At 40.4% G+C, this 22,643-nt stretch overlaps 1 protein-coding gene across 22 annotated transcripts in view; it reads right to left on the reverse strand.

The window, feature by feature from the left end:
• The window catches only part of ATXN7 (ataxin 7), a 139,326-nt gene that overhangs the window by 50,377 nt on the left and 66,306 nt on the right, over positions 1–22,643 (reverse strand). For 20 of the 22 annotated variants that reach the window (XM_054551933.2, XM_063722012.1, XM_054551919.2 and 17 more), the window contains one exon: positions 625–729. The exons of the other annotated variants lie outside the window; for them this stretch is intronic. In XM_054551933.2, coding sequence (XP_054407908.1) covers positions 625–729 — 105 coding nt within the window. The remainder of the gene's footprint in view (positions 1–624; positions 730–22,643) is intronic. 22 annotated transcript variants of the gene reach the window in all.

A 22,643-nucleotide genomic window follows, 5' to 3' on the forward strand; every position in this document is an offset into this window, starting at 1 on the left:
TAGACTGTAAACTCTGTGGCGGTAAGAATCATACTACATACTCAATGCCTGAAACAAGGTAGGTATTCAAATACTTATGATTTGCTATTGAGCCAAACTGGGCAGAAAACCAAGTTTTAGAATCAGAATCTTATCTTAAACACTTTAAAGGCATTATGACAATGCCAACTAACTGTATTTGGACTCTTCAACAATTAACACCCAATATTTAGAACTACTGAACAGAGAAGTTTCAAAATCACATTTCCTTTAAAAAAAAAAAAAAAAAAAAAAGCCCATGCATCCATATTGTGAATGTATATAATTTTAAAATTCACTGAATTCACAACCAGGGGCTCCAGAAGGAAACAAACTTGTAATTATACTGATGCAACATTTTAAGAGCAATTTTATAAACTATACTTTCTCTAATTTCAGTAAAAGCCAAAAAATTCCTATCACTTTTAATAAAAATTTAAAAATACCCAACATCTGACAATTATTAACCCACTGAGTGAATTAAAAAGCCTACTTCCTGGTGGGGGAGGGACATTATGCCCTATGCATGCCATCACTGTTTCTTAGTTTAATCTTGCTTTACCTTTTACTTTCTATTAACAATTTTTTAAATGGTTAAGCACTTACCATAATGTGATTGAAATGCCTGCGGTTTGACAACCTGATTACAGTCGTTACACACCACCAAGTAGAAATCATCATGGGCTGGACAGAAACCAAATATTGGCATGTCTGCAACACAGAAACAGAGCATCACTCACTCATCTGGTTCTGATTGATATAAAACCATTTTGGGAAACAATACTTTCTAAAGGAGTTGCCTTATTGTAAAGTGTGCCAGGACAAATGAACTGATGTGGTACACCACCACTATTAAACAGAGAGAAATCAAATCAGGCTTACAGACACCTTTAAAAAGGGTTAAGGTGCACCAAAAATAATTATGATGAGGTGAAATAGACAATCTTTTAAAATGCAAACAATGAATACATTTGCACAATAAAGCAACATTAGATGAACTCTACCAAGAGTTAAGGGAAAGAATCTGCAACCATGTAAACTGCTTAGTTCACAAAGCTGTACCATCTAATGCTTTCATTTGTTTAACTGTGCATTCTATTCCAGCTCTCTGGTTCCTGAGTTCTATGGAACAATTAAGAAAGGGAGCAGAGACAGAGGAGTAAAATTGCTGGTTTGCCAGCATGTCATATAAAGAAAATTATTTTAATATATTTTTTCCAAGTCATAGCAACCTCTAGTCCTTTTGCTTACATACTAATGCCACCAGAAAAGCAGAATGAACTTTAGTACAAACAGCATTTCAATCAGTTTGGTTACCAAAATAGGGTAGGATACGAGCTGTTTGTTTGTTTTAACAGTAAGACAGCAACTTAATTAAATACAAAAGTAAAACTAAACTATCTGCATATACATGAAAACTGAAAGTAACTTGATATCTGGTAAATATGGTTAACTAAAACATCTCAACCATTCAATTAATTATGAACAACAATTTGGGGAACAGAGCTAAAAGTTCAGATCCAGAATCTAACTTTTTAAGTATTTCAAAATCAGTGGATTTTAAACAGCATTTTACACTATACTATTTAGAATATCTGCAATGAATGGATAATTAGCACACTTCAATTTAAGCAAATGTTTTAGTAGATCAAATACCAAGTTTAAAGGACAAGGGGGAAGATCCAAAAAGCTGATTAGCATCTACTTTCTTTCCTATGAAGATTTAATTTCACACTTTGTCCAGCCGGGGAGATCCTGGTGGTTTTAAAGGGAGAAGAAAATTCCTTAAGGAGATGTCAAGTGATGATAATCTCTAAAATATCAAATTACTGATCTAGTATCTACACATGGCTATGGCTTGAATTTTCTTAAACAGTTTCTATTACACTGAATTGCACAGATGGCTAGCTATAATCTGAAATATACTAGAGTCCAGCATGATCTGGGGATGTACTTGCAGCACCAAGTAGTTTCTACATGCTATTATTTCATTTTATCCTCACAACTACCTAGGTAGACACCATTATATCCCCCCTCTAAAGAAGAGAAAACTGACTCACAGAGAGAGGTAAAGTACTTTGTCTAAGGTCAACAGCTGGAATTCAATTCTGACTTATAATGTGGCTTGTATTTCTTACCTCTTGAAGACCAGAGGAATAATGATATCTAGAGATTCCTTCCAGATTCCAATGTCAATAAATTGGAATGTCAGGGCTGACCATCTTTGACGGTATAAACTGATTAGATAAGAAGCTTCCAGTAGACTACAGACTTCTGTGACTATGCTTATTTAATAAAAAATAAGAGCCAAACAATATGCTATTTTCCTTGAAAGCCTGCCCACATTGAGTTAAATATAGTACATGTGGGAGAAGGGGAAAGGTTATATCTATGCAATGATATACATGTAATAAGTCGTTTTCCAAGACTACAGTTTCTTGACATGACATTTCATTCTGAAAAATAAAATTTAAAGTCGTTTACCGTAAGTTCCATATGCTTCTGTGCTAAATGCCTCTGATATGTCTAAATTACAGAACTGGTATAACATTCATAATTTACAACTGAAAAGTGTGAGATAGATATCAAATGAACAATTTCATTAATGAAATCAACTCAGTTACATTATTAGATAGCAGTTAAAACAGTATTAAATAAACAGTCTTAGTTTAGTTTTAGGTCTCTGCAATGTGCTGCTGGTGGTCTCTGTGATTTCCCTCAGTTCTGAATGTAAAGCAATGTTGCTTAAAATAGATCACTTTGCCAGATACCAGATTCTTCTGTGGACTAACCCTCTACCCCTTTAAAAATAAAGCAATTAAGAGAAATAAAAACCTAAACTGATCCTTTCAAATAATAAGGATTCAACTTGTCACATGATGTTTATCATGTACAAAATTATTCTTCTTTGCCCTGGTTCCTTTGATCCTTTTCTGAGACTTACGACTAGTAAAACTAAAAAGGTAGGGGTTATCCTGTAAGGAACCAAGAATCTATACTTCTGTAAAAATTTCTATTTTCTCAATAACTTAACATCAATTGCAACTGATGATGACTATAATGATAACCAGCTGACATTTACTGAGAGACTACTATGTGCCAGGCCCTATGCCAAGCAGTTCTTACGTGGTTTTTCCCATTTATTTCTAACAATAACCCCACAAAATAATCCCCATTTTACTTATGGAGAAACAAACTTATTTAATATCACTCAGCAAGAAAGCAGCATAACCAGGACTCTGGTTTGTGTGACTGGAAAACTTGGCTCTTAATTTCTCATGAGCACACTGAATCTCTCTAAAAAGCATGCACACACACACCCCCTCTGTGGAAAGAAACATGGTATACTTAAACCTAGTTCATTCTACCCTATGAAACTGAGCTCCCTGGGCCAGGCGCGGTGGCTCATGCCTGTAATTCCAGCACTTTGGGAGGCCAAAGAAGGCGGATTACCCGAGGTCAGGAGTTCGAGACCAGCCTGGCCAACATAGTAACCCCTGTCTCTACTAAAAATACAAAAATTAGCTGGGTGTGGTGGCAGGCGCCTGTAACCACAGCTACTCAGGAGGCTGAGGAAGGAGAATCACTTGAACCTGGGAGGTGGAGGTTGCCATGAGCCAAGATCGCACCACTGCACTCCAGCCTGGGTGAAAGAGTGAGACTCTGTCTCACAAAAAGAAAAAGAAAAAGAAAAAGAAATTGAGTTCCTTTTATGAAAACGTAAAGCAACTTTAATTTTAGCTTTCTAAATTCTTTACTTTCAGATATCCATATTTGGAAGTAAACTAGAGGATACAAAATAATTTAAATAAAATGTCTTCTTCAGAAAAAAAAAAAAAAAAAAAAGGAATTCTATATTCTTTTTCTGCACTGGGACATTCCAGGGGCCTTAGCAACAGGAACAGTGTGGAATGTTGTGGCAACAGAAAGAAATGAAATAATGTGTGTGTGAGAGACAGTATGTATGTTCCTAAATATTTTAAAGCATAAATTCACAATCAACCCATCTGCAAATTAAAATAGGGGTCTTGCTCAAATGCTGTGAAAAGCTTGATTTACAACAGAAAATAAAAATATCAAATTAATAAAAATGAGTTCATTATTCAATTAAAAAGTTTACAAAATATACTTGTAATATACAACTTAGGCCATTAATTATGTACTTGAACATAAAGTTTAAAAATTGTACTTGAATTAATGGATTCTAAACTAATTTGAAAGAATGGATTTTATTGTTGTGTAAGCCCTAAATCTTTCTCAGGATTTAGGTCACCCCTATGTTCCAATTAGTGAATGGGCCAGCACCCACATCTAGGCCATCATGTACTTTGGAGACCCCAGGCCAGGCCAGCATACTAGGGAGGATTAGGTTTAAGCACAAGGACACTTGAGCACATGTATATGGAAACTTCAGTCACATGCAGAATGAAGTCCCTCTGTTAGAAACCATACCCCAAACTGTGGTGAATGTATTTACTTTGGTGTTGCTATCTCCATTTTGAGGACTTTGTTCAGTAACAAGAAAACCTGAATAGCACTGCAAAGCATTTAACCTGCCCAGTACCCTGCGTGTCTCCCTTTTCCCATGCATCCCAAACTTCTACATGCCACTCACACGTTTCTATCTCCAGCCCTGACTGCTCCCAAGCTCTGTCTAGTTTCATGTACCAGGCTGCCTACTAGACATTACCATCTAGATGTCTTATATACATTTCAAACAGAACAAGCATGTCCAAAACTTCACTTTTGACCCTTCTCTGCTCCTCACCCAACAACCTTCCCCATCTTGGGTAAATGATACTATTCATCCCCCAACAGCTCAAACTAAAAGCCCAGGTGTCATCTCCAACTCTCTTGTCCCTCATCACATTCAGGCCACTAGCAGACCCAGTTAAGTTCTATCCTAAAACCTTCATCCACTTCTCTCCACTGCCATGGCCACCACTATTGGGCCTGCCACCAGCACCCTTTCAATGAACTCTGGAAGAAGTGCCCTAAGTAATCTACAAACCTTTCCACAAGGCTGCCAGAGTGATTCTTTAAAATTCCCCACCAGATCACATCACTCCCCTGTTTAAAATTCTCCAGTGGCTTTCTACTCCTCTTGGAACAGAACTCCAGCCCTTATCCTGGATCCCAAAGTCCGGCCAGATATACGTGCACTTCCCTCTCATCCTCTGTTCCCTCGTTCCCCACTTCTCTCTCTTTGGTTCACTCTGCTCCAGGCACACTGACCTCCCTTCTCTCCTCAAACCCAGAAATCTTTTCCCCAGCCAGACTCTATGCTTGCACTTCACAAGATGCCTGGTGTATTCTCACACATCAGGTCTCAGCTCAGCTGTCACCTCTTCAAAGGGCTGTTCCTTCCCCCTCTCCAGTTAGTTACTCTCTATCACTGGCATTTTAAGCAGAGTAGCTAAGAGTGTGGGTCAGTATCACTCTGGATTCTGGTTCCCTCAACCAAAAGAAACGTGACCTTGGGCAAGTTATACAATCTCTTCAAATATCACTTTTTTTTTCCAGACACAAGGTTTCTGTCGCCCAGGTTGGAGTGCAGTGGCGCAATCACAGCTCACCGCAGCCTCAATCTCCCAGGCTCAAATGATCCTTCCACCTCAGCCTCCTGAGTAGCTAGGAGTAATTACAGGTGTGCACCACCACGCCCAGCTAATTTTGTTTTATTTTTTGTAGAGACAGGGGTCTCACTATGTTGCCCAGACTGGTCTCAAACTCCTGGGCTCACGTGATCCTCCCATGTTGGCCTCCCAAAGTGCTGAGATTACAAGTGTGAGCTACTGCGCTTGGCCAGTATTTTCTTCACATATTGAATCATGATGATCATAGTACCTACTTCACTGGGTACTTCAAAGGACAGAAAGACTAAGAGAGCTACTACATGCCAAAGTCTTAGAAATGCACCTGGCCCTAGGAAGTGCTCACTCAATGTTTGCCCACAGTCTATGAGATAAAAGTCATGATTGTATTTGTCAGGAAACTAAGGCACACAGGATTGAAATCTCACAAACTAGTATATAGCATACCCAAAGTTTAAACCCAGGTCTGCTAGACTCATAAGCCCTGGCAATTTCCAGTATTCTCCCAGAATCACCTCCTCTATGCCAGTGCCACTCCCACTGCCAGTGCCCCAGGTCAAGGTATGGGGCCTCTACTCACCTGAACAGGTCTCCTAACAAGGCCAGAGTTTGTTCCTCTTACAGCCTCCTCCTCCCAGCTGCCTGAGCCCACAACCTTGTAAAGCAATAATACCACTTCTCTACTTGAAGACCCCTGCTGGCTTCAAAGTGGGGGCTGGACTCTGGACCTACTTCTCTGCAACAAGGCACCTACCTAGCATTCTGCTCCCTCCCATCTCTCCAGCCTCAGTCAATGTGCTTCTGCCTCAAGTCTCCTGTCATTCTCAGAAACTGTCTTGTTCTCCCACAATTCCTTCTTTTTTTTTTTTTCTCTGAGACAGAGTCTCGCTCTGTCGCCCAGGCTGGAGTGCAGTGGCACAATCTCGACTCACTGCAAGCTCCGCCTCCCGGGTTCACGCCATTCTCCTGCCTCAGCCTCCGGAGTAGCTGGGACTACAGGCGCCCACTACCATGCCCGGCTAATTTTCTTTTTGTATTTTTAGTAGAGAAGGGGTTTCACTGTGTTAGCCAGGATGGTCTCGATCTCCTGACCTTGTGATCCTCCTGCCTCGGCCTCCCAAAGCGCTGGGATTATAGGCGTGAGCCACCGCGCCTGGCCCACAATTTCTTCTTTTGGACAGAACAGCTCCTACAGCATAGAAAGCTCTTCTCTCTGCTCTTTCTACAATTCCCACCATTCGACAAGAACTAGCCCCAATGCCCTCTCTGCTATGCTCCTACTCATACTTTTTATGCCTGCCATTTCAGCCCTTCACTCACTGATTTACGATTTAGGAATAAAAATTTACAAATGGAAACCTCAGTAGTCCTGCCTGGACAGCAGACTCTTTGCCTTGCCTAGCACAATACCTGAGAAGTACCCTATCACTGTGTGTTTATGAAGTAAATGACCGGCATTTGGAACTTTTCTGTAGCTTTCAGTTGCTCTTAGGATAAAAACAATGATCCCTGACCTAGCCCACCAGCCTTGGACGGCTTGGCCCTGCCTCTCTGCATCTGGTTACTCTGGCCTTGGTTTTGTTCCTGAAGCACACCACACTCTCTTGTCACAGAACCCTGCATGGTACTTGCTGCTCCTTTTGCCTGGAACTCAGTTCCCCCAGACCTGTACCTGGCATGTTGCTCTGCCTCATTCAGTCTTAGCTTCAATGTTGCTTCCCCAGAGACCTGGCTAGGCAGGGCTCCTAGCCAAGCACTATCTCCCATTTGTAATCATTCATCCAGCTGTGCGAGCCTTAACTTCCTCCCACTAGACTACATTCCATATCTATCTTGTTGACTGCTCTGGTGGCAGTGCCTAATGGTGCCTAACCTGGCTGACAGAAAGCAGCAATGAATATGTGCTAAATATTACTTGATGAATAATAATTGAAAGATTAAGTCCTTGTGATGCCACCGTAAGTCAGAAGGTTATAATTGTGCTTTTATGTCATTTAGTGACACATGGTCATCATCTGCTGGAATTGGATATGCCATTCAGTGACAGAGAAGTTCAAGTTCAATAGTATTCCCTGAAAACATTTTATACCTAGAGGCAGTTTCTAGTAAAACTTCTGTGTTTCAATGTCTGATTCTCAAATCTGCATGTTGACAAATTCTTTTGTGCTAGTGAATCCAGCCCAGTAGCTAAAAGCAGTTCTGCAGTGAGACTACTTGTATTCAAACGTCTACTCTTTCTCTTACTAGCTATGTGAGCATGGTTAAATTATTTAACCTCTCTGAATCTCAGTTGCCCTGGGTGTAAAATACAGTTAACAGGACCTGTGTTTCACAATACTATTGTGAAGACTGAATGATGCATGGAGAGCGCTTAGTACTACTGATAGTAATCACTCAATAAAGTTAGCTCAAGAAAACAAAAACACAGGTTGGGTGCAGTGGCTCATGCCTGTAATCCCAGCACTTTGGGAGGCCGAGGTGGGTGGATCACTTAAGGTCAGGAGTTTGAGACCACCCTGGCCAACACGGTGAAACTCCATCTCTACTAAAATTACAAAAATTAGTTGGGTGTGGTGCTATACACTTGTAATTGCAGCTACCTGGGAAGCTGAGGCAGGAGGATTGCTGGAACCTGGGAGGCAACGGCTGCAGTGAGCTGAGACTGTGCCACTGCACTTCAGCCTGGGTGACAGAGCGAGATTCTGTCTCAAAAAAAAAAAAAAAAAACACAAAAACCAAAAACAAACAAAAAACAAAAAAAAACATAACTCACAAACTTGATCCACATTAGAAATGTTTGTCTCAAGGTCCCTGGCTCTTACTAATTCACAGAAGTCTGGTCTACAGTAATCCCCGCTTATTCATGGTTTTGCTTTCTGAGGTGTCAGTTACCTGTGGTATTGAAATGAAAATTCCAAAAATAACTTCTAAGTTTTAAACTGCAAGCCATTCTGAACAGCAGGATGAATCTCGCACCATCCCACTCCATCCTGCCCAGGACATGAATCATCCCTTTGTCCAGTATATCCACACTGTCTACACTACCTGTCCATTAGTCACTTAGTAGTTATCAGATCAACTCCTGCTATTGTAGTACTTGTGTTCAAGTAATACTTATTACTTAATAATGGCCCCAAAGCACAAGAATAAAAATGCTGGCATATTGTTATAATTATTCTATTTTATTATTAATTATTGTTCATCTCTTCTGTGTCTGATTTATAAGTTAAGCTTTATCATAGTTATGTACGTAAAGGAAAAAACAGTATATATAGGGTTCAGTACTACCCTCAGTTTCAGGCATCTACTGGGGATCTTGGAAAGTATCCCCCGCAGATATGGGGGAACAACTATATACACCAATTAGCAACTAACTATTTCACAATTTGAGCTTAACTCTCAAGTGGTCTTGTACTCCTACTGCTGGCCACACACTCCTCCCTGCAGGCCATGCAAGGGAGAGGTAGGGGAGGCATGCTGGGGCTCCAGCAGCAGAGGGCCAATACTGCAAGCCAAGGGCAACCTACGACTTTCAGCAAGGAAACCACATGATCCAGAAGGTAACTCTGCCATGAATGAGTACTGACCTAGGTAAGGAAGGCAGCCCCCAAAGGCTGATGCAACAGAGTGAGACAGGAAGAGACTATACAATGAAAATGAGTGAAACCAGACTGAAGACATGGTCTAGAGTACCCTGCAAAGAGCTCAGGAGACCACGGATGTGAGGCTGAGGCAGAGGAAGGAATCCAAAGATGAGTCTGTAGTTTCTTCCTTCTTTACTGCAGCTAATATAAACACATGAAGTGTTACGCACAGAATAGAAGAATTTAAGTTGTGTTCAAATCCCAGCCCTGCCACTTACTAGCCTATACCTCAATATTCTCATTTCTAAATGGGTAAAGTCAAAGTACCTACCTCACAGGCTACTAGGAGGACTACACGAATATATGTAAATGCTTCAAATAGTGCCTCCTACACAGTAAGTACTTTGGAAATTCAAGCCATTTTTTTATCATCTTCTCCACTGTCGTCCTTTGGTCTCTGAGCTGGCCGTGCTTACCAGGGCCCACTCTACACTCCCCCTGCTCCCCAGTAACCACAGTGATACTCTTTAATCATAAATGTCATCAGGCCCAATTAATCTCCTCAGTGGTTCTACAATGTAGTCAGAATAATAACAAATACTGGAGGGCCCTGCCTAACATCGGCAACCTCAAGACACACTGCTCTCTTCGAACTCTCCACTTTGGCATTCTGAAATCCCTGACAATTATGCCAACCCCACTTCGGGCCCTTTGCTAGTTCTGTTCCCTCTGTATGGAATGCTTTGCCTGCCTGGCTCTAGGCTTGAGCTCACATTTCATCGGAAAGACTTTCCCTGAACACCCAATGTAAGGCAGGCCCCTGTGGCTTCACACAATTCTCTCTTGTCACTCAGTTATTTCTTATTTGTGTTCTGGCTATATCCTTCATTAAGATTTAAACTCCACGAGGTCAGGGGCCACATGTGCATAGCACAGTACCTGACACACAGGTTTTCAACAAAAAAATTTCAGAATGGCCTCTGGAATAAAACTGAGTTCAAATCCCAATCCTATCACTCATTAGGAGCATGACCCTTGGGCAAGTTACTCTGCTCAGTATACTCACTTGTAAAATAGAGATTATAGCAGCAACCTTAAGGGTAGTTATGAGGATAAAGAGAATTACCACACATAAAACCTTTATAACTGTGTTTGGCATGGAGCATGTGCTATGTATGTAATACTATTACAATCATTTCTATTTTTACTATCAGTGGGATATACTAGCCACTGCTTCAATCTCTACTGGTCTGTAGCCACTACCTCTTGTAACACTATGTATTAAGTACTTAATGGGTGTCAGTTATTGTGGAAGGTATTCTAAATACATCATTCATTCATTTATGCACTGAATAAATACATGAATGGCTACTCTGGATGGCACTATTCAAGGTATTGGGTAAATATATCAGTGAACAAAAATCACAACCCTACACAAAAGAAAAAAAAAACCTGCAAAGTGTTGATACATATAACAAAAATAAAACAGTTTACAATTACGGAGTGCCTCCTGTGTTCCAGGTACAATGCTAAGTATTAACTCATTTGACTTCTCAGGGTCAATATCCCTACTTTACAGAAAGCAAGTGAGGCAGCACAGAGAGGCTGCGTGTCTTATGTCACAAAGTCAGTAAGCAGAGGAGCTGGGATGTGAACGTAGGCTACTCCAAAGTATGCTCTTTACCATCTTATTAGATGAGCTCCTCCACTGCTCAGTGCCCTTCCTGAATTACTCTCCACCTCTCCCAGGAAATCCCTGCTCTTCTGTCTCATTTCATGAAGTCAATCAAGCTGTTCCTATCTACCAGCAGACTCCTGCAGGTATCTCTGTACTGTCTGCTCTCACCGCTGCTCAAAGGTTTCCTGAGATGCTAGGACTCTCGGCTCCATTGCTGGATATATTTCTAAGAAACCAGAGAGAAGAGGAAGGCTGGTCTCCATGTAACAGGTTTTACTACAGTCAGTTCCAAATTTATTTCAACAAGTGACTCTCAATGGTAATCAAAAGTAGCATCAATGATATTTTTAAAGTTTTAAATTGCTGTTAAGTGAGCTTTAGTCTCAAGTAGGAAAGGAAAAAAGTAGAATTTTATTTCCACCTTCCATAAGCACATCTCCCAGATTCATATTGTCTACTCCAATAATTAAAGAGAACTGGATTTCCCTTTGACCAAAAGATGTCAAATGATTGAAACAACCAGAGACCAATCAGCAAGCTACTAAATGTATGAGGTCTGGCCCTGCATAAACCAAAGCAGTCAACAAATACTGGATTTAAAGAAAAAAAAGTGAGATGTTTCAAGTAAAAAGCGAGCAACAAAAACCACAGCAGCAGTCCCCAACCTTTTTGGCACCAGGGAACAGTTTCGTGGAAGACAATTTTTCCATAGGACTGGGGCAAGGAGAGAATGGTTTCAGGATGAAACTGTTCCACCGCATATAATCAGACATTAGTTAGATTCTAGGAGCACACAACCTAGATACCTTGCACGTGCAGTTCACGATAGGGTGCACACTGCTGTGAGAATCTAATGCCACAGCTGATCTGACAAGAGGCAGAGTTCAGGCAGTAATGCTCATTCCTCTCCCTCTCCCAACCCACCCACCCCATAGCCTGGCTCCTAACAGGCCACTGACAGACTGGTGCTGGTCCACTGCCCAGAGACTGGGGACCCCTGCACCAGAGGACCAAGGAGCTAGAAAGATGAAAATATTCCTAATATTAATTACTCACTAATTACAAATGGCCAATATTATCATAGTGACCCCTAACAGGTAAGAGTTACAGTGTTTACATTGTCATTGCTTATACTGAAATTGAGATAAAATGCTTGGGATAGAATAGAGTAGGCAAATATCAAAATCCTGAGGAACCTGCGTTAGGAATGGCAGGTGGGGCTACAACAGTGACCAAGACGGCAGTACACATGACAGGTTGTCTCACGGGTTCCTTAAGCTACTCCTCAAAATACTGTCAGCAAATCCTGACCTCTCAAGTCAGAAAACAAGCTTTCAATGCCATGTGTCCCAAATCTGGAAGTGCCTACCAAAAACCTTATAAATCTTGTCTGCATCCCTACCATTTGGAGAAGCATGTAGTCTAGAGTAGGATACGGGCTCTAAGAGTCTACTACTTAGCTTGGTTTTGTAATCTCCAGCAATGTACTTAACCTCTAGGCATATCTAGGCACATAGTTTCTACATTTGAAAATGATAGTATCAACTTTAATGGACTGTTGGACTGAATGAGATAATTCATGTAAAAAGTTGCGGTCTGTATCTGTCTAAACACAGTAAGCAGAGTGTACACATAAGAGCTCGATAAAGAACAGTGTTTATTTTGTTACTACTATTATTATTGTGGTTATGGTTATAATCTCATGACTCAGTTAAGAATACCATTCCTTCTTTTGTTCACTGCAACACCACATCTGTCAGGTATATTGTGTAAATTCCATGGCTCTCATTCAACTTAGAAAAGAATTAATTATGAAATGGCATTGGCTACTGACCTGTCTTTACGTTTTTAAATGGTTAATGTAGCATTTATGTCTGCCATAAGGCTCCCAGCCTTGGCTGAGGGGCTGTGTGTGTGTGTGTGTGTGTGTGTGTGTGTCTGTGCGTGATGGGGCATGGCCTCAATGCTCCAGCAGCGAGTTTATGACTCTGCTTTAGCCTTCACTTCCTGCTTGTATACAGCCTCCGGGTTAGCAAGAGGTGAGATTAGGGCCTTCTCAGGTCCTTTCTAGGCATGTGCACAACTCTACACATCCATGTGGTTTTCTGGATTCCCAAGAGTATGGTGGAACTCTTTAAAGCCCCCAACTGACATCTCATTCCCCAGTGTTTCCTATTTACTTTTTTGATCAGCCTCTTGTTAGCCCCAGTTGGCATTACCACCTCAAGCAACTGTGACATTGAAGAATCACTGCTGATTTTTTTTTTTTTAACACCCTAGGAATAGGTCACAGAATGAGCTCTGAGCTAGCCCAAATAAAGACAAGTCCTAAGAATGGGGCTTTTCAGGGAGCTACCAGATAAGTCAGTGACAATTCTCTGAAAATAAGGCTTTGGGGGAGCTCCAAACCCATTCTGTCCCCTCCAGTGGCTGCTAGACTGCTGGCTTTCACAGTTACCCTAGTTGTGAAGCTGCTGGTTTCCAAAGTTACTGTGGAGTTGGGGAGGAGAGGTTGAAATAGGGCAAGTTAAAACACTATAGAATTCTCTGTACTTACAGATTCACCCATTTTTCTTGAATATATGCTCATCAGAATTTGCAAGCCTTTGGGGTTAATTTGCAGAATTCTAAACAAGTTGATTTTGACAATTCTTGCCAGTGCTTTTATTGCTTTTATGGCAGAGCAGATTTTTGGAGGTCCTTACTCTGACATTCGTTAGTGCTTAGTAGAAGCATTTTAATGGAGGATAGTATCATTAGTTTATTTATTATTATGTTCAACATTGCTTCGACTATAGTATGCAGAAGGGAGGTGCTTGATTTGCAAGTGGAAGTGAGGAGGTCAGTCAAGAGCTGTCTGCAGCAGTACAGGGTGAAAGACATGGGGATGGCAGTGAGATGACAAAGAAAGGATTCCAAGATATTTAGAAGGAACTGTTGACATGACTTTGTAATAGCCTGGATACAAAGGTGGTGAAGAGAAGGATGTCATGCTTCCCATCCTACAGAACAGGATGGATGGATAAGAGGTATCAGTCTCTGAGAAAGAATCCTGGAAGAATGCCAGGTCTGAGAATAAAGCCCATATATGTGGGACATCTAAGTTCTAAGGGCCTCTGAGACAGCCAAGATACCAAAGAAGCCATCATCTTGAAGATTCTCCCCTAGTTTCAGGCAAATGTCTTATAAATCAAGTCCTAAAACTTTATTTCTTCCATATGCAAAAAAAAAAAAAAAAAATTAAAAAAATTTTAAAAGGCAAGGCACACATACTAAGTATCAATAATTCAAAGTCACCCAGGAATTTAAAATATGGTTCCAAGAATGATGAGAACCATGCATTAATATCTGAAACTACTGATTGCTTACACTGAAGTGAACTGAATTTTTCCCCAAAGGTAGCTTTATTTAAAGAGAAGTTACAATAAAAATAAAGATAAATCTCCTGTGTCTAAAAGATTCTGTTGCACTCATACACATCAATTTAATGCTTTCATTGATGCTTGTGAAAACAATTCAATCAGACTCCTTCACTTTTCCACTCATTCCATAAACACTCATGGTGCCTCACAGCTGACATCACTTGGTCAGACCAGGTCCTGTAAGTGTGAACTGTTCTTTTGGTTTTAATGCCAACTTCTCTCAACATTGTACCTTTTTAGCTTTGAATGCATTTTCCTTAGGTCTCACTTTATGCATAAAACCCATCTGTACAGCTGCTTTCTCTGGTTTGGAAAGGGGAGAGGAGAGATTTGTAAGGCAACACTGAAGAGGGGAAAGGGGAGTGTTAACTGCTGGTTAATTACTTCTACTCCTAATCCTTCTTAATATTACAAAGGCTTTTTCTGTTTAAACAGATTAGGTGCAGTTTATTACCACTGGGAAATACTTAAATGCAAGTTTGTTTTGATTGTTAGTTCATTTGCTTATTTCTGTTTCAAAAACTAGAAGACCTAATGGCAATACTTTCACAAAAAAGTATCATGCATTCTCTTATCTCAGTTTTACTTCTTCAGACTTTGCAGTTTCACTATTTGTCCTTCCCGGGGAACCTGGTCAACATACCTGAACAAGGTACTCAAAGCTCACTTTACCACAACCATATGCAAACAAATGTGGTTGGCAGCTAACACCCTGACCAGCTACAGTTCAGATTGATGTCTCAACCTAAAACACCTATTTCTTCCCAGATTTGTTTTGAGTGCTTCTAAAGTAAAAGGTCAGGCAAATGTTTAAAATACAACCTTAACAACAGCTACCATGTCAAACATTTATTGAGAACTTAATGCGCCAAACAGTGTGCTAAGTACTTTACATGCTTTATGTTATGTAATCCTTGCAACCCTGTAGTATAGGTACCATTCTTAACCCCAGTTTACAAATGAGGAAACAGGCACCAAAAGATTAACTTGCCCAAGATCACACAGCTGACAAGAGGTGGGGCTGGTGTTAAAGGTTAAAACTAGTTGACTCCTGATCCCAGTCCCTAACCAGCGTGCAATGATATGTCATTGGTTACAAAGCTTCATTCCTTCCTCCAACACATATTTACTAAGGGTCCTACTATATTTCATCTCTAGGGAAGAGTAAACAAGTAACTTAAAAATTCAGCTCTTACAGAAGTGACCCAGCTTCTTACATTACAAGTATTGTTTACTTTAAGACACTTGCGTATGTAAAACTATTCACATAAGTTACTTTTACACATAATACTACTTAAAATTCACCACTGGCCTAATAAACCTCTATCACCCCAAACTATGGTGTACAAAAAAATTATATTGAAAATCATTTGAGTAGGGGTTGAGTTCCAAATATGTTCAATTGAGGCATAAACCATTCAAGTATTTTTGAAAAAACTAATGTGACAATCCACATTTCCTCCCCACACTCAGCACTTAAAGACAAGAAGAAAAAAGAACTTTATGGGCTAATAAATGGAAACCAACAGAAACTATTCTTTTCCCCTACTAAGCCTTTGGTCTATTTTATTTTTGTTAACATATTTCTGTCCTCCCTCATTTCTGAAAGACAGTCGACACACTGCCTTATTTACGTCCATGCTTATCAGTAATGACATGGCCATATCTCTGCAAACAGTTGGTTAATTAATTCGTACCCCCATCTTCTGGCAGCCTGCCTATGCAACTGAACAGCAAAAATAATTACACTAGGCTAGGCAGGAACATTTTCACTCTTATTTTTTACACTTCTTATCATTGCGCTTGTTGCCTTTCTTTAAATGAGTTTCAGTTGTAGAACACTTACAAATTAGATTGTGGTCATTTGAAAATGATAATGTTTTCATTCTTTACTACAGCTTGAATATTCCACTGGCACTGAAAGGGGCAGTCTAGAAAATGGACCAACCAGTCAAAGGTACAAAATATGGGCTGAGTAGAATCACGGATAAAGAAAAATCAAGCTGTATTCAAGGAGAGATCATTATCTCTTTCATTATGTTATAATCTGAGGTTAAATCTATCAACAAATATTTACCTAGAACCTATCACAGGCAGTTCCCCCTACTTTCCTACACAAAACCATATGTGAGAAAGTCAAACAGGAGGTTATTAGGATCCTGTATGCCCCACCTCAAATCACAAAATTTCTACTTAGACCTCACCTTTGGGACTCAGTCTGAAGGGATATATTTCCAGCACTTCAAAGGTAAACACGACAGTCTCTTGACTAGCGTTAAGACCACCTAACACATAATTGAGGTCATAACTTACTGTATATCTAATGATTTTCCTCTGTCTTGATTTTATAGCAGGTTTCCATTTTAAGGGAGGATTCAGTTGGCTGTTTTCAAGTCAGCTAATATAATCCTTGAAAAAGAATTCACAGACACCACATGGAGGCCAACCAGTTAAGTCTTACACAGGAAGTTGTGTCACTGATGTTAGCACAGATGGCTGTTTCAACCAGATGAGATAGCTGGCTTGCATTTAGGGGCCTTATTCTATGAAAAAAAAAATCCATATAATTAAATACCAGAATCACAGGACAATGTGATGCTTATAGTTTGAGAGACTTGCAGGAACTGAGACTGAATAAGGGAAACGCGACTAACGTTCCACAATTATTTGTGTGTTTACTATGTTTAAGGTACTTTCTACACGAAAATATGGTAGTGAGAAAACCTTGCCCTCATGGGACTTACATCTTAACATCTTAGTTGATTCATACCTCCTACTCCAAGCATATTTCAAAACAATATGCATTGAATGACTGGTAAAATTAGCCGCACTATTTTTCTTTCTTTACAGCATATAGTACAATTTGCCTAAGCTAACAACACTTAAGATGCAACCCTGCTACATAAGGTTCGACATATCTGCTTATCACCAGCATCTGGACATTAGTTTGTGCTGTATACTCACTTTTATAATGAGCAAAATGCAGTAAAATGATCAAATAACCACTCAAACTCATTGCTGAAAGGGCAAAACAGTGACTATTGAAAAAAACACTGTTGGTACTAATGTAATCATGTGAAAGACTGTACTGTTTGTTGTCCTGAGTTGTATAAAGGTCCAAAACCATATGAAAGGCGGTTTAAGGGCATCATCACAGAACACAGGAAAGTGCAGACTGTTCAAAAGTTTGAAGCAGTATGTTCCAGTCACTGAGCTCACTACTGGGGAAAAAAAGGCACAGTATTACAGCCTCTGCCCATAAGGAGTTTCCAATTCACTTGCAAAGCCCAGATACTCACAGAAATACTACATTCCTTAATGTCAAAGCTGCCATCGAGTGTGCGTGAATAGCTTTGGGGGAATAATTTTTTTTTTTTTAATCTACCCTTAAACGTTATAATCCATTCTGATTTCAGAAATACTAAAACAAGAGAAAAGAGCAAGGGCTACTCTGGGACTTCATAGGTGCCACTGTGCAACACCAGTGAAACTCAAGATAGGGAGACAGTGCTCCCCTTGGTAGCCACCCCAAATAATTTAGTTACTGAAGGGCCACAAGAATCGCAATAAGTGATCTCCTCCATAATGTGACTGTTGAGAAAGGAACTAGCACTCTTTCAATAGTGGAAGAGCAGCAGCATCAACATTCATTCATTCATTCATTCATTACCTTTACTAAGCACCTACTATGCAGTAAACACTGAAGAACATTTCTACATACCAGGCACTGTGCTCAGGGCTTTCTATATATTAAAGTTGTGGTTTTCAAGCACAGACAATTTTGCCCCCAGGAAACACTGGCAACGTTTGCAGACATTTTTGGTTGTCACAACTAGAATCCAGTGGTAGAGGCCAGAGAGGCTGCTAACACACAGCAAGATTAACTACTGTAATCCTACAATGCACAGAACATTCTCTCACAATAAAGAATTGTCTGAGCCCAAATGTCAATAGTGTTGAGACTGAGAAACTCTACATTAATTAAAGCATTCTCGTAAGAGCCCTATGGGGGAGACACAATTCAAATCCATGCCCACTTTGAGGAAACTGAAACAAAAAGGTGTTAAATAACTTGCCCAAGGTCTGTGGTAAGTGCGGTAGGTACTCTAACCCAGAAATCTGATGCTGCTGTGCAACAAACATTAAGTTCCTACAAAATTCTTGGTGATTACAGGAACTCAGAGAGGAAGTACTTTAAAAACTGAGTCACCACGACATAATACTCCTCAATTCACTCTCTATTCCTTCAGTTCCCATCTAGAAATACTCTCTTTCTGCCTCTCACCAAGAACATCTCTTTCCCAGTGCCCCACCCCTATTCAATTTTGATCTCTGGAAAGAAGTAGGATGACTGTATGATTTCTCCACCCATGGCTCAGAGTGGTTCCCACATGCATAAACAAAAACATCCCCTGCCCCCAAGAACCCAGAAAACCAGCAATTCTTTCCCTCTGTGAATCTTCTTCCCAGAAGCGGCAAAACATCAGGACACTGTGCGCCAAAGAGGCCAGACTCTATCATAGCCTCCGAGTAGGCAGGAATGAGTAGGCTGTGGGAGGTGGAAGAGGCTGCCAGCTGGCAAGAAGTATGAAAGGACAGGACACAAGGAGGTGGTTTCAGACTTCCCCAGCTCCTGGAGGAATTAGTCTTTGGCTTCTCAATACGAATACAGTGTCAGCAATTAGCTGCAAAGGAGTTAGGCCAATTGATGATTCTAAAAACAACGATGAACGTAAGTAGCTTTTTAAGTATAACACTTGTGATTCCACCAACTACGCAATTTCCAATCACCACTGTTTTGGAAAACCCAGGGTCATATCTTAAAATAAATAACCATACTAGCTAATTAAAACAAACAAACAAAAAAACAACAGAAAAGAGAAAACCAACTAGTCACTCCCTCCAATAGGTAACAACAGTTATGAAGCATCAACTTGACTACCCATTTAGCAGGAACCAATGCGCACCCCTTTATCGCCCATTAAATGTTATATAACAAACTACTTTGCACAGGTTTATTTCAATACCCAGTAGAGAATACCACTTAATTGAGAGGGATACAAGGGACATTACCACAGTCACAGGGAAATTTTACTTCCTTTTTTTGCAAAAGAAAAGTAGCTGAAACTATAGTCACTTAACATTCTGTTTCCTGTTCAACCCCAAAATCTTGTTACAAGATATATACTTCACTCATCACAGACTTTCTTGAGGGAGGCAAAAACAGTTTTTGCCTTTGAGACTGTGGAGGCCAGGGCTTGCAGAGTACATGAAGAAAGTCAACAACAAGGTGGCAAAAACTGTACCTCAGATTTTGTGTGGATTAAAAAAACTAATGTCCTAGGTACTTTCAGATGCTCAGATGAAGAACATTATTATAGCCAGGAAGCCTACAATTAATTCTTCCTTTAACAACAACATTGACTACTTTGAAGGTCAGACTGCATTTTAAAATCACAGGGCTCTAAGTTTCTACAGGACAGAAAACTGTAATTTCAACAGCCCAAAACTTGAAGAAAGGGAGACACAGGAAAAAAAGCTAGAGCCTGCCAGTTCCTTAGGGAGAGACTCAGAGAGAAAGGAAACATGTCCCTAGCCATAAAACATACTTCTCTGTCATCTAGATAGACCTCTGACACCTGAAACTAGTAGAGCCTTTTTGGAGGGCACTTTGACATTACCTCTTTAGATACACTCTTAAGTTGTCTGAGTTTACTTAACAAAACAAGCAAACAAAAGCGTCACTACTGCAAATAAACTTGTAAAAATAACTGTAGGACTGTTGGTAAAAGCAGCAACACTGCCAAGAGTCTGTATGTCCATCCATAAAGGTCAAGTTTAAACAAGAATAGCACACCCATTAATACCAAAAACTAGGTGGTAGTCGAATAAAATTAGACAGATCTATCTGTGATAACATGTAACAATCTCCCTATGGCTGAACACAAAAAGCAAGGAGCAGACATAAAACTGGACCAGAAGCCTGGGGAAGCTGCCTGGAAGAACTACTGCCTAACCCCGATCTAAGAGATGAGAAGTAATTTTCTTTTTGTTGGGGAAAGGGGTCACGGGAAAGGAGCAGAGGGAAATTGTCTGGGAAAAGGGAAAGTGTACCTACACAGGGACAGCACATAACCTGTGAAAAAGCCAAGGAGTTTAGAGGCTGTGGTGGCCTTAGGCAAATAGAACACTGTCCACCAGCCACAATAAGTAGTTGTACCTTTACCCTAAGGGCAATGGCAATCAATGAAGTCATTTAAGCAAGAACAAGACACTATTACATGAGAGTATTAGAAAGATCACCCTGGCTGCCACCTCAAGTCCTGAAGTCTGTCTCCCATTTGCCCTTAATTTACAAATAACTTCAGTTCAAAACCTCAAGTAGGACTGAAATTTTTTTGTCTATCTGAAATGATGCATGCCTATGTGGTATCACTATGACAAAAAAAAGTTCATCTTCTCAGCCTGGCCTACTTCTGACTCTTAACTTTTAATGCAGCCAAAATACTGTATGTTTCTGTAATTAATATTGCAGGAAACACAGCAGTGAATGCACTAAGCAAAACAAAACATTTAGAAACCAAATTAAAAATTTTTTAAATTACTTTGAATATGGGAACCTGCACAAACACCTGCTTTAAGTACAAGTAAAATAATAATGGAAATTTGTAATGATCTTATAAAAAAACACTTTGGATATTCATTGGTGGTCCTAAACACTATTGGGTCATGAGGGCTTTTGAAAATCTGTTGGAAGGTATATTTTCTCTCCCTAGAAAACTGTACTCATGTAAATATGGCCAATATTTCGCACATATAGATGAAGTGATGCAAGGACCTCCCATTGCTCAAATAACCCCAGTTTGAGAATCCCTGATTTTAAAGCCCACACCCTCGTCCTTCCTGTGTCTACTTCCAAACTTCAGGCTTCTCTTTCCTTTGACACAGTTTTATCATCGTTGTAACTTACATCTGCCACCCATGTCACCTAAATGACAAGGGAGACACTAAAAGAGAGCAGCATTTAATGTAAACTCTTTTCCTAAAGTAAAAGTTTCAGGGGCAGTGGGGCAATTTAAAGAGGGTATGGGTGGAGACAAAGGAGATCACCTAATACATAATAAATACAGTCAAGGGTATTAGAAAAAATAAAAAAATAGATGGCAATAATGTTCCTTTTTTCTGAAGAGAAGACAAAAAGGCCATAAGGAAAAGGGAACACTGGATCAGACCTGCGCGGCTTCATTAGCCAGGGGCCTTCAGTTTGCTTTCTGCAGCAAGAGAAAGTCCCGAAGTGTCCTCTATGGCCTCCAGGGGCTCTCCCTGAGCCCCTGACAACCTAGTCAAGGCCAGACACACTACAAGCATAGATTCCACACGTGGGTATTCACAGCTATTGCCTACAAAACCTTTATCAGAGTTATAATACAATTTGGAGTAATTAAGCGTCTTGCTTTCTCCTCTACTTTTTTTGGGGGGGGTGCTTACAAGTTAGTAACAGAAAGAAGATCAACACTAGAAACAATAAATCAGCAAACTTCTGCCGTAGGCTGGATGTGGTGGCTCACGCCTATAATCCCAGCACTTTGGGACACCGAGGCAGGAGGAATGCTTGAGCCCAGGAGTTCAAGATCAGCCTGGGCAACATAGTGAGACCCTCTCTTAAACAAACAAACAAACAAACAAACAAACAAACAAAGAAAACTTCTACTGTATATGCCATTAACTCCAGCGTTAAGGGTCCACCTCTTCTAGATCCTTGTGTCTCACTTCAGTTTCTTAGCAGTTCTTTGAAATAGCATCATTCTACTCTCCCGAGCCACATACGGCAATCAACAGCCATATTTAACAAAATCAATGCACAAGTTCTCATTGTATCTTCACAGAAGTAGCCACCTGTCTAGTGTCCTAAAACTTGGTGCAAAAATTCTTCAGCAGTACAGATACATTCGAATGCATTAAAAATTTTGTAAACTCGCCGGGTGCGGTGGCTCACGCCTGTAATCCCAGCACTTTGAGAGGCCAAGGTGGGCGGATCATGAGGTCAGGAGATCGAGACTATCCTGGCTAACACGGTGAAACCCCATCTCTACTAAAAATACAAAAAAATTAACCGGGCGTGGTGGCAGGCGCCTGTAATCCCAGCTACTCAGGGGGCTAAGGCAGAATGGCGTGAACCCGGGAGGCAGAGCTTGCAGTGAGCCGAGATTGCGCCACTGCATTCCAGCCTGGGCGACAGAGCGAGACTCCGTCTCAAAACAAACAAACAAACAAAAAAACTGTAAACTCTGGGATTTGAAAAAGATCAAGTGGCTATTCTTCCACTCTGGACTTCTCTCTTCATTTG

Source organism: Pongo abelii, chromosome 2, assembly GCF_028885655.2.
Source record: "Pongo abelii isolate AG06213 chromosome 2, NHGRI_mPonAbe1-v2.0_pri, whole genome shotgun sequence".
Lineage (NCBI taxonomy): Eukaryota > Metazoa > Chordata > Mammalia > Primates > Hominidae > Pongo > Pongo abelii.